Raw genomic sequence first — 16,497 nt, 5'->3', positions numbered from 1 at the left:
GAATACGCATGCGCACGCGGGACTGGCGGCTCCAGCCCGGCTCTCAGGGACCGGCTGTGCCAGCCTCCTCAGAGCGCATGAGCTCGGCCTCGGGGTCGCACGCGGGTATGCGCTCGGCGGTCCAGTTCTTCCCCTGAGGTAGTCCCGGCGCTTGGGTGGCATCTGGTACACAGCAGGAGCCTTATATGTGTATTTTAAAGAATAGGTGCCTGTCCTGAGAGCGTGCGTGTGTCACTGTGAGGGAGGGGACCGACTGCGCCTCTCTGGCTGTTCTGCGTGTGTGCAGTGCTGTGGGTGCGAGATGGCATCTGACGGTAGGGAGGCCACAGAAAGTACCCTGGGACTGTGATGCGTGGCTGTGAGCAGTGAGGTGACGGGCTCGGTGGGAGATTGTGGCTGTGCTGGACCGTGAGCGTGGTGATATGTGTGTGATGGTGTGGCCGTGTGGGTCGTTGTGCCACTGGGATCGTTGAGTGGCCGGGCGCAGGCAAGGCTGTAGGAAGGCGGGGGTGTGGGATTTTGAGTATCTGGGTTGGAACATCGTGGGTGCCGGTAGAATTGTGGCTCTGTGTATATGATCACGTGCAACCACAGGCCTATGCTTCTGCGGCGGGCAGAGAATATGTTGTATCTTGTTGCAGCATCAGCTTTATTGGAAGACTTGGCCCAAAGATTTGCAATTTATCTGCCAAATAATTTTGTCTTTTTATATAGAATCAAATGAATTTTTTCAGAGAGAAAAATGCAAATCATAGTACCTTTGCTAGAATATGAAAGAATTTTTTCCACTCTTCTCTGCTGTTAGGGGTCTTTGGTGGACCCGTTTGAGAATCTTGGGCTGAGGAAATCGCTTTCTGCTTGCAAAAGCAGTATGCCAGAGAATAGTGAGCCCACGACTAGAGTCAGCTGTCCTGAACTGTGGGTCAGACTTTGTTAGTCCTACGTTCTGAAGACAAAACCTGGGCTCATCAAGGCAAGGGACATGTGTAAGGCCGTGCACATTTAGTCCATCAGAGAATGGCTTGCTTTATTTCAAATTATAACACATTTTGCTCTTCCTCTTCCCTTCCTTTTCTGCACAATTCACTCCTAATGTCATAAGATGGGCTCAGAGCAGGGTTTGGGGGCCTGAGCAGGATAAGGAGGGTGTTCGTGCAGAGGGTGGCTTGGTGCATGGTGACAGAGCTCACGAGGGGGCATTCCAAGTGGTGGGACGGACCAGCATGGCTGTGTCACTCTCAGCAGGGTAAGGAGAGTGTCCACACAGGAGCACTGCCCTGCATGCGACTTCAGAGCCCAAGCTGGGTGAAGAGGGCATCTGGGTATGAGAACCGCCTAGCATCGAGTGTTGGCGCCCAAATAGGGGCATTGGGGACATTCCTGTGGGTCAGGTAGGAGGTGGTGAGGGTCAGAACCCAAGTAGGGGGAGGAAAGTATCTGCGTGGGGGAGGGGCGGCAGCTGTGATGGGAGTTTGTTACACACAGGGGGGCTGATCAAGTAGGTAAATATGCTAAGGGCAATGGGAGCCAGGTTTTTCGCTGTCGGAGCAAGGAATTCAGATGTGGAAAAGGAGAAAATAAGAATGAACCTTGTGATGTTAGGTTGAAACTAGATGTAATGGTATGAACTCACAATTATCTGTATCCATAGATATAAATATAAGCAGGTACTGGGCCACTCAGGTCGCCAGGCTCACTTCTGGGGGTTGTGCCACCCTGCTGTCCCTTGCAGGTGTCTGGGTTCCAGCATCTGCCTGGCCTGACGGCTTCCTGCTTCAGCGGGAGTCACCGTGCTGAGCGACTCCACTTGGGCCACCTATCCCATCACGTAAGACAGTATATGCACCTTAAGATCCTGAAGAAAAGGTGAAATGTCCAAGTAATGTTTAGAGATAATTTGTGAGGCCAAGTGAAAAGAAGATGTGGCCATCAGGACATTGAGCACGGCGTTCTTCTGGCTGAAAGTTATCATTCTCCTCCGCTTCCTCTGAGGCTGACGTGGAAGACAGTGTTTGGGTCATCTGGGATGGCTGTGGTGTGATCCGTGCCATCATGACATGGCTTCTGGTCTCTGCGGACTGTGGTGACACTTGGCATGTTGCTGCATTGGTACTCCAAGATCAACAGTCATTTTTAACTGCCTAATGGTACACACGCTGTCATCTCATCTGACACAGGCTTACTGACCCTGGGTAGTACCCAAAGGAAATATTACTAAAGAATCATGAAACCTGCAAAAATGCTAGAGATGATGGACATGTGTCCACAGTGTTGCTGCATAAAGCCAGGGGGCAACCTTTATTGCAGTGATCGCAAACATATCTTCAGAAAATGGATCGTCACTGCCTATGGGTGGACAGTGGTGTAGGAATTTCTGTTTCAGTGGAAACCTCCCCCTGGTCCTTGGATAATGTTTACACAAGTGTTATATTTATAATAAGTTGTTACATTATACATTTCTATTTTGGGCACCTTTATATGTGTTATTTTTTACAATTAACAAATAAACAAAAAGGTTTACATATATTTAAATTTTTTCTTCCCCTCGTCTTTGCAGAGTGGAACAGAGGAAAGAGATCTGTATTTCCCTTGGCAGGAAAATACTTGCTTTAAAGATTCCACGTCTAAGGGGCTGGCCCTGTGGTGTAGTGGTTAAGTTCACACGCTCTAGTTTGCCAGCCCCAGGGTTTGCCAGTTGGGATCCTGGGTGTGGACCTACACACTGCTCTTCAAGCCATACTGTGGTGACATCCCACATAGAAGAACTAGGAAGGATATACAATCGTGTACCTGGGCTTTGGGGAGAAAAAAAACAAAGAGGAAGATTGGCAACAGATGTTAGCTCAGGGCCAATCTTCCTCACCAAAAAAAAAAAAAAAAAAAGATAGATTCCACTTTTAAGATGTAAGAGTGCCCAGGCTGTTCAGCAAATCGCTTTACACAGTAGTATGTAATTGAGAACGGAAACCCTGACATCTAGGAACTGGTCTGACACTTACTGGTAGGCCTCAGTGGTGTTGAAAGCCGGCCTGGTGCTCACATTTAGGTCACGTTATGCTCCTGTTGGACATAAACGATCTCACAGAACTCTCAGATCAAGGTCACTCTGAGACCATAATGAAGGGAGAGGAAGCAAGGCCACTTCATAATTTTGTCTAAGCACAGACAAAAACAGGGTCTCTGGGCAACCCACACAATATACCCCAAGCCCCCTCTCCCCACTAATGTGGGTGGCCCCTGCTTCTTACCAGTCACAGCTTTAGCCTCCTCACTCTGGTCTGCCTTCACTATGGGTAAGATTGATGACTGTCCGATCGTCATAAAATTCCTCTTGCTTCCTGACAGCATCCAACCCAGAGCAAAGTCCTGCTTCCTGAAATGCGCCCCAAATCACCTAACAGAACCCCAAAAACTTGAAGAAGTCTTTTCTAACACCCTCTTCCTGAGACGCCCAGCAGCTTCCCCTGGTGTGTGTCCCTCCTTGTTGTAAGCACTAACCCCAGTTTATTCAGCTACAGGCGTGCTCCTGGGGTCTGGGGCTGGAGGGCGCTGACGTAACACATGTGTGGTTAATTGTAACGTTATTCTTGTGGCAGCTTCTGCTCCCACTGGTCTCAGCCCCTTGCTTACTTTCAAAATGCAGAAAGTGACTTTGAAATGCAGAGCGCTGCTCCAGAGGCCTTGAACCCCTGGAGGAATTGTATTAACCAAGGTCACTCTTGCCTAGTTGTTTGGGGTCATTTCACCTAAAGGAAATGGAGAAAGGCCCCGTAAAGTGTCGTGAGGATGGTTAGAGAAAACAAACGGTCTCCGCCTCGGGCTCTCCAGATCTTCTCCAAGATTCTCCGGGAGATTTAACTTGGATGAGGGGTCAGGGCAAATGTAAAAATGACTCGAGAACCCTAGAGAACATTCCGTCCTAATCATCTTTCAGATTCCTTCGTATTTTTCTGAGACCACGATTAAAGGCCAGCTCCGTCAAGCAGAGAAAGTCGACCCCGTCATTAGAATAGAACTTCGGGGTTTCCTTCCTCGGCCTCCGCTCTGCACCGCGAGGTCCTTGACAAAGGGACCGGGTCTGATTCATCTCTGAAACGTGACTCCCTCCAGAATGGAGGCCACGGAAGGGGGCGCGAGCGAACACGTCCCAACAGCGGCAACACCAACCAAAGCACCGGATTACAGTCCTGCTGAGGGAGCAGTCTGTTTTATGGCCTCAGAGAGGGTATCTTGCCAGAGCGGTCTTCACAGTTCTTGGGGAGGACTGCGGGGTTCCGTCCCCGTTAGCTGGTGCTTTCTGCCGTTCACGTCTGTTTCACGCACTCCGCCATCCTTGGGACGGGGGCATGACACCCGTTTAACAGATGAGGACTCTGAGTGACAGAGTGTAAGGCAGATGCTTCAAGTTGCCGGAACCCACAATCCTGACCCCAAGACGGATGATCCTTTCAGGTGGTGGCGATATTCTGTCGCCTCCCCCCCCACCCCCGCCTCCCCCGCCTGGCCCCGTTCTTTTCTTTTCTTTTTTTTAAAGATTGGCCCCTGAGCTAACAACTGTTGCCAATTTTCTTTTCTTTTATTAATTCTTCTCCCCAAAGCCCCCCCCGCACATAGTGGTGTATTCTAGTTGTGAGTGCCTCTGGCTGTGCTGTGTGGGAGGCCACCTCACCGCGGCCTGACGAGCGGTGCCACGTCCGCGCCCAGGATCCGAACCAGCAAAACCTGGGCCGCCGAGGTGGAGCGCACGAACTCAACCACTTGGCCACGGGGCTTGCTACCCTCCCTCCCCCTATTATTTTCTTTGCTGTCACTTCTGGGGCACGTGGCTTTGTTCTCTTTCCCAAGTCTCTTCGCCCTCCATCACTGATGTTGAGGGTGTGTTTCGACACTTCAGCAATTTCCCTCCTTTACCCTCCCCCTTCCAAATGTCTACTGGCTTTAAGATTCTTTTTTCCCCCATGGTTTTGTTATTGTCATTTTTTTAAGTATCTAAAAGGTCAGATATTGTAGAAAGTGTGTAACAAACCCGAAGCGTTCCCGTGGCACCCCCGCCCCATATTTCTGTCTACTTCCAAGAGACGACTACTTCCAGTTCTTGTTTCTTTGGAAATTTACTTCCATTATTTCTAAGTGATAGGCTTTTGTCAAATTATCAGTTTTAGATATTAGTAACTACTGAATGTAAAAGATGACTTGAGGTGGCTTCACCACCCCCTTTTTTCCTCCTTGCCCTGCCTGCTTGAGCTCACTTACTCCCATCTTCAGCACGGCACCCTCTCGCTCCGTGCCCCAGCCGAGACCGCGGTCCAGCCTTTCCAGGGTAAACCTGCGGTCTTCAGCCAGGCCGGAGACGGTCACAGGACCCGGACTAACGACAGCTCGTGGATTGACTGCACACCAGGTTCCAAGCACGCTGCACGTAGGAACTCTGATTTGTAGATAGCCTGTCTTTTACCCAGTCCTCCTCTTCCAGCCCTCACCCCCAGAACCGGGCACTTCTCACTTCTGATGGGACCCTGCCTGGGTTTCCCTCCGTCCAGGTCCGTGTTCCTCAGGTCTGCTACTCAGTGAGCAGGCGTCTGCCACTTTGCAAAACGGTGTTGCTGCCTTCTCCTCTGCTCCTGTCCTTGTGACTCACGCCTCGCTCTCTTACCTCTTACTCTGTGTCAGTGAGGTTCCAGGAGCGGGAGCAGTTCATTCCCCGCTCAACCTGCCAGGCTTCTCTGGAGGAATCACCACCACCCTTCCAGGACCTGGGACTCCCCAACTGTTTTTCCTTATACCTTCCTCCCATCTCACTCCGAATAGATAATGACATTCGGATATTTGTTCCAGAAACATTAACTGAATGTCCACCATGTGCAGGCGCTGGGACCTGAACTGGAATCAAGGTACGATCCCTGACCACAGGGGGCTCCGCTCTGGAGGAGGGGACGTGAGCAGCGCCAAGCAGGGCACGTGCACAGGGCTGGGGGGGCGCAGGGGAGAGTTCCTGCCCCACTTGGGGCACCAGGGAAGGCTGCCCCCGCCGAGGTGTCTAAACGGACATACCTCAACAGAGAGTGCGCAGTGGTCCAACCAAACGCGTCTGTGCCCCAACGAGACTGTGTGGAGCAGAGCCAGAGACATTCGCGGACCCCAGGCATCCACCTTCCCCCGCCCTCAGCATGCTCTGGCGACTCTGCAGGGTAGGCTCTCTGTCCCTGATACTCCCTCTGAGTGTGACAAAGGCAGGAACTGCCAAAGACTCAAATGGTTTTCTACCTGTAGGAAACGGGGTTGGGGAGACGTATGGGGCTTTATTCTGTGGTCAAGGGCTGAGGACTGAGGTTCATTTTCCATCTCTTTCCCCAAGTTTCTGAAATGATCTGGTTGGAATTCTTGCTTCTCTCCAGCTGTAACCCAGGCCACGTGTCTCAGCAGCTCATCTGTGAGGAGAGCAGGAGGCACAGAGGATCCCAGTCAAGGCCCAGGTTCTGACGGAGGTAACTGCTACAAGGAAATTAAACGGACTCAACTTTGTCTATTTATTGAATAAACCAATCCCGGGTAAAGAGAAATGAGAACTAGGTCTTGGGACAGAGGTTGGGGAGGTGAGGGAAGTCCCCGGCCCCTGGGAGTGGGGACAGGGGTCACTTGTAAAACTCATGCTCCTGCTCGTCCTTCTTGATGACCGTCTTGTACGCCTTCTCGAAGTCCTTGGCCAGAACAATGTAGCGGTTCTCGCGGACGGCCAACATTCCGCTCTGTTGAGGGACGACAGTTACAATCCACTCCCTGTGCCCCCACCCTAGGGATGGTGGAGGAAGAGACAGGCGGGGCCCGAGACCCCAGGGAGACCATGAGGGGCCGAAGGACTGCAGCAGAGTGGTCTCGAAGAGGAAGGTCTTCACACGGCCCCTGCCCGGATCCAGAGAGAAGCCATCACTCACCTCCTGACAGATGGAGTTGATGTCGGCTCCTGAAATCTTATCTGGTCGGGCCACATCTGCAGCGTGTGACTTAAGGAAAGCACTCTAGGTGGAAGCCTAGAGCTGGAAGCCATCCTTGGGCTCTCCGTCCCCAGCCCCCGCCCTGGCTGTGGCGATGGCAGAGGTGGAGCTGAAGATCCACGCCCCTTCCCAGCTGGGACCCTCCCTCACGTCCAGAGCAGGATACAATCTTCCAAGTCAACCTCCTCGGAGAGATTCATCTTGCTGGTGATCGTGGAGAAAATCAATCTCTTCTGACGGCGGTCAGGGAGGGGAAATTCAATTTTCCGGTCCAGGCGTCCCGGCCGCAGCAGGGCCGGGTCCAGGGTGTCTGCTCGGTTCGTGGCCATGATCACCTGGCATTGGGGACAGCCCGGCTCAGGCCTCCATCTGCACTACACCCTCCTTCCTTCGTGATGCCTGCCCCCTCCCATGCCAGCCTCCCTCCTTCCCTGACTCCCACACTCCACCTCCCCCTGCCCATCCCGAACCCCAAACCTTGACGTTGACGTTCTGGTCGAATCCATCCATTTGATTCAGCAGCTCTAGCAGGATTCTCTGCACCTCCCTGTCCGCTGGAGAGCGTGCAACACAGTCAGTCCATGGCATGCCGTACAACAAGCCTGCCCAAGACCCCAGGTCCTGTCTGGGCATCACTCACCCCCCGTCTGTGCGTCGAATCTCTTGGTGGCGATGGCATCAATCTCATCTATGAAGATGATGGCAGGTGCGTTCTCCTTGGCCAGGCGGAACACGTCCCGGACCATGCGGGGGCCTTCGCCCAGGTACTTCTGTACAAACTCGGACCCCACGACCCGGATGAAGGCAGCTGACGGCAGGATGACAGGGGTTAGATGAGGATGGGCCCCCTGTAGGGCCCATTCTGCTTTAACGGACACTGAGGATCCCCTGAGGACAGCCCTTTCTTTGGACATCCACTCCAAGCAGCCAGGTCATTCTCTCATGCCCTGGGCTGGGTCCCAGATCCGGCCAGACCAGCCATCTGCTCGTGCCCCACAGCGACCCAGCAGCCCAATCACAAATCCTGCCCACACGTGTCGTTTTTTGGCCCAACATTAAAAAATCAGGATATTAAAAAAAGAAAAAACAAATCCGTCTGTGCTCCAACATGCGCGTATGGAGAAGAGCTAGAGACGTTCGTGGAAACCAAGATACAAAAAAATCTGGATTTCCAGAGGGCTTGAAAAATCAGTAAGAAAACAGAGAGGCTGTCCACACACTAGGGCATCATACTGCCTCAGCAAGGCTCCGAGTTCCGTTGGCTACAAGGACCCACTTGTGAATATTATGCAAGAGTCAGGGACCCTAAACACATGTTCTGACATAAGCGGCAAGTGGCAAGGAGGCTGAAGACAGGTTTGTTCCAGGCCTCTCTTTTGTAACCTTTGTTTCTTAAATTTCAGCTGGTTTGCTAGTGACTGGATGTGGCTTTCTGTTGCCCAGAGCAACCTCCAGGACCCTCGGTGCAGCCACCACAGAGGAGGGAGTCACACAGGCCACTGTGTAGAGCGGGAGGTTTAATGCCATAAACTAGGAGTTGTGCAAATTGCGGTCCTGCCTCGACACGCCCTAAAATTCAGAGTTCACAGCTGGCTCAAGGGGTCCCTCCTCCCCAGGACCTGCGTCACCTGAGGGCTCGTTCAACATCCAAATCTCGGGCTTTCTGACTTTTCCTGCCCTAAACGCACCCCAACCGCCTTGCTTTTGGCCCCACATTTACTTGGCTGCTCTGCAGGCATCCAAGGTGAAAATCCTGGGATTCCCAGATCTGACCCTGGCCCCTCGGCCTGCCTCTGCCCCTCCATCATTGCAGTCCCGCCCCACGCTCGCCTTCCCTGTCCTCCCGGTCTCTCAGTGCGTCTCAGTGAGTGTTTCCTGGTCACTGGAATGCAGCGTGTCCCACTCCAGCTCCCCCTACGCCAATCTGTTGTTCCCCAGCCCTGTGAAGGTCATCAACCAGCACTTGATGGCGCCAGCCCGAGACCGGGACTTGCTCCTAACGCCCCCTTCTTGCCAACCACATCTGGTCAACAAGTAAATCCTATCACTCTTACCCCTTAACCCTACCTCTCTTCAGTCCATCCCCGAGGCCCCTACCCAAGGCCACCCTTATCTGTCCTCCGGACCACTAGTCTTCTAACTGGCTGTCAGATTTCTCCTCCTGCCAGTTCACCTCCAGCTGCCAGAACAGTCTTTCAAAGCACAGCCCCTCCCTCAGCCAGCCACTCAACAAACATTTTCTCAGTACCTACCACAGTTCAGTTACTGGGAGGGCCCTGGAAACGTAGAAAAGAACCAATGCACAAGGTCCCTGCCCTGTGGAGTTTAGTCAGGGTGTACTCACGATTCTCTAATTGAGTTCTTTCCCACCCCAGGGCCTTTACACATGCTATTCCCTCTGACTTGGATGCCCTCTCCCAACTGTGTGCCTGACAAACTCCTCACACCTCGCTTCCTCTGGGAACCCCTATCAGAGAGGCCTAGTCTGCGTGGATTGACACACTCTCCTTTTAGGGCAATCCCACTACCCTCCTTGCTTCCCTGGAGTATTTGCTACTCTGCAGACTCTCCCCACTTGACCTCCCCTCCAACCGTGAGCCCCCGTGCCCACTTGGCTTTAGCTGCAGGGGCCTCCTCACTGTTCCTAGAATACAGCTTGGCACATGTTAGGTGCTCAATAAATATCCTCTCAATGACTGAGTTCTAAGTGTGTATCAGTCCTTTCCCCAGTCACACTGGGAGATTCTCCAACGTAGGGGACACGTCTGACGCATCGCCATCTCCCAGCCCAGGGCCTGCCAGAGCAGAAGCCCAGTGAACTGCTAAGCAAATGGATCATGACCGTGGCTAACATTTACTGTCCACTGACCTCGGGCCACATATGGGTCTAGAAGCTTTATATTGATTTAATCCTCTGAATAACCCAGAAAAATAGGGATTGGAGTCACGGAGAGGCTAATTCACTGAGCAGTTACATAAACTGACTTCCTTACATAAGTTGGTCACATGAACTGACTTACTCAGCAGTGCTGGGGAGCCAGCTTTCAAACTCCCTGACCCACAGGTATTAGGATTTTAAGATGTGCCAAGGCCTGTCCCCAGGCTTTACAAACAGTAATACAGTGACTTTCAGACATTTCTGTCTGGAACCTACACTAAGAAATACATTTAGAAACAACCACAAGCATGTATGTGTGTGCCCATGTGTGTGCAACGTTTCAGAAAACAAGACGAGCGCTTACTATGTGGGATAGATTCTGCCATTTCTGGTTCTGTTGCATTTTTTAAAATGCTGGTGGCAACCCATGAATTTGAATTCATTATTACTAACGGGTCACAACACACCGGAGGAAGAACGCTGCGTTATTTCATTCACTCCTCACAATCAGGCTGCGAAGTGAGTTCTCCATTAGATGAGGAAACTGAGGCACGAGGAGGTGACGTCACCTCCCCAGGACGGCACAGCTAGTAAGGAAGACGCACACCGGGGCTCTGACCCCAGGGCGCGTGTTCTTACTCACTGTGCTGTCAGTTCCAGGGCAGAATGAAAGACATGGGGCAAGGCCCTCGGAAGAGCCCAGGACAGAGCTCGGGAGAGGGGCCGAGCGGCTCACCTGTCGTGTGATGGGCCACAGCCTTTGCCAACATGGTCTTCCCGCAGCCAGGCGGGCCGTACATGAGGACGCCTCGGGGAGGATCGATGCCAATCTGGAATGCAGAGGTGGAGAAAGAAGGATGAGCCAGGGAGTCCCGTCACCAACTCCAGCGAGGCCTCTCCCTTCCCTGCCACCCAGCGCCTCACCTGCTTGTAGAGTTCGAAGTGCGTGAGCGGGAGCTCCACGGCCTCCCGCACCTCCTGCTTCTGGATGTCCATGCCCCCGATGTCGGCGTACATCACGTCTGGCTTCTGGTCTGGTGGGAGAGCAGAGCCGGGGCTCCCAGCCTGGCCCACAGGGTCCCTTCGGGCCTCCCCGGCCCTGGGCTGCCCCGTTACCTGAGGTGAGCATCATGATGCTGCTGTCGGCCTCAGGAGGCAGCACGTCCACCAGGGCGTTGCTGTGCTTGTGGAGGGCCACCGAGGCGTTGGGCTTGAGCAGCTCGCGGTCAATGGTGCTCAGGATGCGCACATAGTAGTTGGAGCCTTTGGGAAGGCGACAGGAAGGGAGAGGGGAAAATGAGAAGAGCCAGAACCTCAAAACTCGTCCCTCCCCGCCACCTCACAGTTGCATCCTCCAGGCCACCAGTATCTCTCACTCAGACCCCAACTGGCCCTCCTGGCCTCTGTCTTGCCTCCTCCAGTCCATTCCCCACATCCACATGAACAGCTTCATCTATCTTTAGCTCCAAATCTCTCTTGAGGCCCAGCCCCGGGGGACCAGCAGCCTCCTGGAATGCCCCCACTGGACGTCACCAGTCTCTCTCTCGTTCACCACATCCCAATGTGTTCTCGGGATCTTCCTCCAAATTGGGCTGCCCCTCCTGTCTGGCTCAGGGAGGCCCGCAGTCCCGGGTCACCAGGCAGAGCCGCAAGCCTCGTGCTGGACCTTTCTCTCCTTCCCACCACAGTACATCAGTCGCTGTGACCTTCCACCCAGCCTCCCGAATGTCTCTCCACCACCCTCTCCTCTCCTCCCCGTGGCCCCTGCCCTGATCCAGCCCTGTCCTCTCCCGTCCAGGTCTCTGCACCGGACTCCGCCCTATTCACCCAGCCTCCAGTCCCAGCTCTCCGATCCACCTTCTACATATATGGCGGTGATACACACATCTGTTTCCAGTCTCAATCTCTCTCCTGACCTTCAGGCCCGGCTGTCCAGGTCCAGCAGCCTGCCGGACACCTCCCTGTGATGGCCTAGACTGCCCTCGCTGTCTCCCTCCAGACCTACTCCTCTGCCCGTGTTGCCATCTGAGGGATAGCCCCACTGTCCCCCTAAGTCCTACAGGTCAAAGACACAGGCCTCATTCCGGGTATCCACCATTCACCACCTCACTACTAGCCCATCAGTCCAATTCCAGGTCCGGTCACACCCCTTTCTCCACCTTTATAAGAACAGAGCTTGGACCAAAGGAGCAGAGGCCAGAGGCAAAAAAAAGACAGAGAAGATGCAGAGACAACGAGCATCCTAAGGGCAGGCCTGGACCCATGCTAATAACAGCAGCTACCACATACTGAGTCCTCCGAGAGCCCAATCTCTTAACACTTCACCCACGGTTTCAAATTGCAGGTCCCAACTCAGTAGTAGTCATGAGGTCAATTTATAGGGTCATAGCCAGAACATTGTTTAAAACAAAAACAGACTAAAGCAGAACAGGAAACATCAGAGTGTGTCACACATAGTAGGGCTAAACATGATTTGGTGAAACTTATGGTATATGTTTAGTGTATACAGATGTATGTATGTATACATATATATAAAAAATACACACGTGTATGGAGAGAGAGAGAGAATGTGAAACATTTTGCAAAACACCCTTTACACAGTCTTGCCTCGTTTGCTGCTGTAAGACCCTAGCACTGTTCCTGGCACGTGGCAGAAAACAGTCACCAGTCGTTGAACGAACAGATGAGTGGAGGAGGCGCGCCCTCGCCACCCACCCGCGCACCTGTGGTGGAGCCCACGATGGCTGTGTTCTGATCCACAGCCTCCAGAAACTGTCCGATGACGAGCGGGATGCTCTGGATGCGCTTCACCTCCTCCTGGGCGTGGAGGAACTCCTTCTTCAGGTTCTTCTGCTCATCCTTGATGTACTCCTCCTGTACCTCCAGGAACTCCAGCTCCTGCTGCAGCTTCTGTGGGCACAGAGCGGAGAGGTGAGGGATGGCTCCAGGCCTTGCTGAGCCACGGAGCGGTGGACAGGGGGTGGAGGACGGGATGCCGGGTCCTGTGCACCATCTGGATTGGGGCTGAATGTACCTTGTAGCGGCTGTACAGGTCCTCCAGGTCCTCTGGCTCGGGTCCCAGGAAGGACAGGCCAGTCTGGGGCCGTGACACAGACAGGGCTGGGATCTCATCCTAGAACAAGGGGAGAAACTCAGGTTGGAAGAAGAGGGTCCCCTCATGAAAGAATCTAGAGCCCCCTCGCCACTCACCATGAATCACTCAGCCTCTAACAGACTCCTGACACCATTTGGCCCCTCTAAACAGACCCTGGAAACCTCTCAGCCCCCTAAATAGTCTCCTACTGTCATCCAGCCCCTAAAAGGCCCCTTCTATCAACTGGCCCCCCCCAAACAGATCTTCTGCTATCATATGCCACTTGTAACATGTCCCCAAAGTCACCCAACTCCCAACTAGGGCCTAAATTTCACATCACCTCCTTACCAGACCCCAATGCCCCCAGCCCCCCTCAACAGGTTCCTAATGTCATATGGCTCTCTCATATAGAGAGAAGTCACCATGCCTTCAGACAGTTCCAACATTACCGGGTTTCCCCCGGAAGATCCCTCATGTCACAGAACCCCAACTCACATGAGCCCCTTTATGTCATCCAGCTCCCCAGGGAGCCTCCAAACATCACTCGGCCAGACCACAGATATTACTTAGCACCCCACACCGGCCTAGCCGAACATCAGTCAACTCCCCAGCCCAGCCTCAGACATCATTCAGCCCCACGGCCGAGCCCCAAACATCACTCCCACCCCGACACATCCCCAAGCCCGGCGGGCCACCCATGGCACGAGGCACTCCCAGCTAGACCTCGGAATCATTCAGTCCCAAGCACCTCTAACGTCACTCATCCCGCAGCCCCGCTTTCCCAGCCTCACTGCCAGGCTAACATCGCTCGGGCACCCAGCCAGGCCTCGGGACGGCACCAAGCTCTCCACCGAGGCCTCCGAAATCACCCAGACCCGGCCCGGGACCCCCGCAGTCATTCAGCACCCGTCCCGGGCCCGCCCCGCCCTCTCCCCGCGAGCCACGCGCCCCCGGACCTGAGTTTTCTCCACCAGGATGCCTATCTCCTCCATAGTGACCAAGCCGGCCTCTGTGCAGCCGGGCCAGATCCAGTCACCGCTTCCGCTGACGCTACCGGAAGCCCTGGGCCTGAGTGGATTCTGGGAAATGTAGTTTAAGACGTCGCTGAGAGCGGGCGAGACAGGCCGCATAGGAACGAGGGAAGGGACGGCCTTCCCCTAGGCTCCGCCCCCAAGATTCGCTCATGCGCTCTCCGTATCGCGCGGGCGGGCCCGGGGCGGTGCGCGTGCGCAGTGGCGCCATCTCGGGCAGCCCCCTTGGGCTGGAGTTTTCTCGCCAGTGGGCGGCGCTGCCCTATCGCTCTTTTGACCAAGGAACTCACCAATCCGTCAGGGAGAGTTTGGTGGCCAAGTGCTCTTCGCACTCGTTCGGTGGCGGGGCTGGAGATGCCGTGGGCCGGGGTCCGCAAAGGAGGTGTTTTAGGGGGTCTCCACGTGGGCTGTACCTGAGGATTGGCCCCCGCGCAGGGACGGGGAGGCCCTGGCTGCTCCTGAGAGTGACAGTCGGTACCGGGCTCCACCCCAGGGTGAGGGGCCCCAAGCCGGCGTTACCATTAGCAGAGAATCAGGTAGAACCCATGCGTCGGGGCTGGAGGAAATGAGGCAGTGGGGCCAGGAGTTGGGTCACGCAGGAGACAGGCAGACCTGTGCCAGGCCCTGTGCTTAAGTCTTACGTGCGTCACCTCTTGAATCTTAACAGACACTACGTTCCCTCTTTTACGGAAAGGAAACAGGCTCAGAGCGGCCAAGCCACTGCCAGTCTCAAGGGCCAGGGCACCGGGTCCCAGATCTGTCTGTCCCCAAAGCCTGTGCATCTAGCCCCCAGGATACACTGCTGCTCATCACACCAGCTACAGTTTTTGTTAAGTAAACTTTTTATTCAAGACGTGTACAAATCATTACTGTATAGTTCAACGGCTTTACACAAAGTGAACACACGTGGAACCAGTACTCAGCTCAAGAAACCCAACGTTAGCAGCCCGCAGAAGCCTGGCGCAAGCTCTCTTTCTGCCTCCCCCATTCCCTCTGAAAGTTATCACTTACCTGATTTCTAACAGCGTGGGTTACTTTTGTCTGTTTCCAACTCTCTATGGCCCCATAGAGTGTGTACTGTGTATTTGGCTTCTTTTGCTTAACAATATGTCTGTGAGATTCACACGGCATGTAAGAATAGTTTTCCTTGCGGCCGACCCCGTGACTGCGTGGCTAAGTTCTCGCGCTCAGCTTCAGGGACCCAGGGTCCGATCCTGGGCCCGGCCACGGAACCAATCGTTAGGCCATGTTGAGGTGGCGTCCCACATGCTGCAACTAGGAGGACCCACAACTAAAACATACAACTATGTACTGGGGGGACTTGGGGAGAAAGAAAAGCAGGAAAACAAAGTGGCAATGGGCAACAGTTGTTAGCTCAGGTGCCAATCTTTAAAAAAAAAATAGAATAGTTTTCCTTTTCATTTATGTGTGGTTTCTGTTGTGTAAATATGCTTGAAACTGGATATTTCCCAGTTTGGGGCTATACTGGTGCTGTGAATATTCTGGTACATTTCTTTGAGAAACACGGGAATATACTCAAGCGTGGAATTGCCGGTCACGGGACAGGTATGTGCTGAGCTTTAGCAGACACTGTCAAACTGCTTACATATAGTCCCGCCAATTGTGCATACACTTGATACTGTCTGTCTTTAAAATATTTTTTTCCATTCTGGTGGGTGTGTTGTGGGTTGTCACACCAGACCCCATTTATGCATTTACTTGCAGCCAGGCAATTTCCAACCCATGACCTCAAATCCTTACAACACCCTCAGAGCTAGGTCTGCTTTTCCTGATTTTACGGATGAGGAAATTGAGACTCAGACAGGGGAAAGTCACTTCCAGTAAACCACAAAGAGAATTAGTGGTTACCGCTCAGTGCCGGCCCTATGCCAGGCGAACCCGGAGGTTAACCAGCTCGGAGTCCTGCCTTCCTTGTTTAAGGTCCCAGTATTTTTATTTCCACAAAAAAAGGAAAACAATGAGAACAACAAATCCATCCTTTTTTCTCGGCATTGGCAACTCTTGGTTCTGTCTTCTAGATCTCCAGCTAACGCCCCAAAAGTATGCCAGATTTCTACTTGAGTCTGAGAATCTATGGCTTAAAATAGAGTCCATCCTCTTGCTCCTTGCTTCTTGTTCTCTATCCTCCTAGTTTCCAGACTTCAGACTCAAACCTCTGTGAGTGCCTTGCCTTTTATTGCCCACGCCCAGTCAAATCATCACCAAGTTCTCTCTGCCGCTTTTGGCAAGGATAAATCAGTGTATCCCTTTGGAATTTTTATGGATAATAATCGTAAGTAACCATTTCCTGAACATTGACTATGTACCCTGTTCTTTGCTATGCACTTTACCTCATTATCTCATTTAATCCTCAAAACGACCTTAGGAAGTGGGTAGTAAAAGTAATCGACATATATAGAGTCCTTACTTTGTGCTACACAATCTTAAGCGCTATATACATATCATCCGATTTAATTTCAGATCAAAGTGGGATTTGAAGTG

General features: G+C 53.1%; 1 protein-coding gene and 1 long non-coding RNA gene across 3 annotated transcripts; one reads left to right on the top strand and one right to left on the bottom strand.

Moving 5' to 3' along the window:
• The first annotated feature begins 8 nt into the window (after window positions 1-8).
• LOC138915916 (uncharacterized) lies at window positions 9-2,532 on the top strand. Its single transcript, XR_011422379.1, has 2 exons — window positions 9-138; window positions 1,733-2,532. It is a non-coding gene; the product is annotated as an uncharacterized lncRNA (long non-coding RNA).
• A 3,981-nt stretch (window positions 2,533-6,513) lies between these two features.
• PSMC4 (proteasome 26S subunit, ATPase 4) lies at window positions 6,514-14,082 on the bottom strand. Of its 2 annotated transcripts, none has more exons than XM_001498409.6 (11): window positions 13,921-14,082; window positions 12,905-13,003; window positions 12,594-12,780; window positions 10,987-11,133; window positions 10,795-10,904; window positions 10,607-10,700; window positions 7,633-7,800; window positions 7,470-7,546; window positions 7,159-7,327; window positions 6,933-6,988; window positions 6,514-6,746 (listed from the first exon to the last, which is right to left on the bottom strand). In XM_001498409.6, exons 1-11 carry the CDS (start codon window positions 13,954-13,956, stop codon window positions 6,633-6,635), a joined length of 1,257 nt encoding a protein of 418 aa, XP_001498459.1. In that variant the 5' UTR covers window positions 13,957-14,082; the 3' UTR covers window positions 6,514-6,632. The 2 variants fall into 2 exon arrangements, with proteins under 2 accessions (XP_001498459.1, XP_070080510.1); XM_070224409.1 differs by having other exon boundaries at window positions 6,514-6,790; window positions 13,921-14,074.
• Between the last annotated feature and the right edge of the window lie 2,415 nt (window positions 14,083-16,497).

The sequence above is a fragment of the Equus caballus genome, chromosome 10 (assembly GCF_041296265.1).
Source record: "Equus caballus isolate H_3958 breed thoroughbred chromosome 10, TB-T2T, whole genome shotgun sequence".
Taxonomy (NCBI): Eukaryota; Metazoa; Chordata; class Mammalia; order Perissodactyla; family Equidae; genus Equus; species Equus caballus.
The sequence above is the reverse complement of the archived record's forward strand: the minus strand, read 5'-3'. Positions and strand labels throughout refer to the sequence as shown.

Coding starts and splice junctions, on each gene's coding strand:
- PSMC4 (XM_001498409.6), bottom strand. CDS start 13,956: ATGGAGGAGATAGGCATCCTGGTGGAGAAAACTCAG. Junction 7,547..7,632: donor ATTCGACGCACAGACGGGGG/GTGAGTGATGCC, acceptor CACGCTCTCCAG/CGGACAGGGAGGTGCAGAGA. Junction 6,989..7,158: donor GGAGGTTGACTTGGAAGATT/GTATCCTGCTCT, acceptor CACACGCTGCAG/ATGTGGCCCGACCAGATAAG.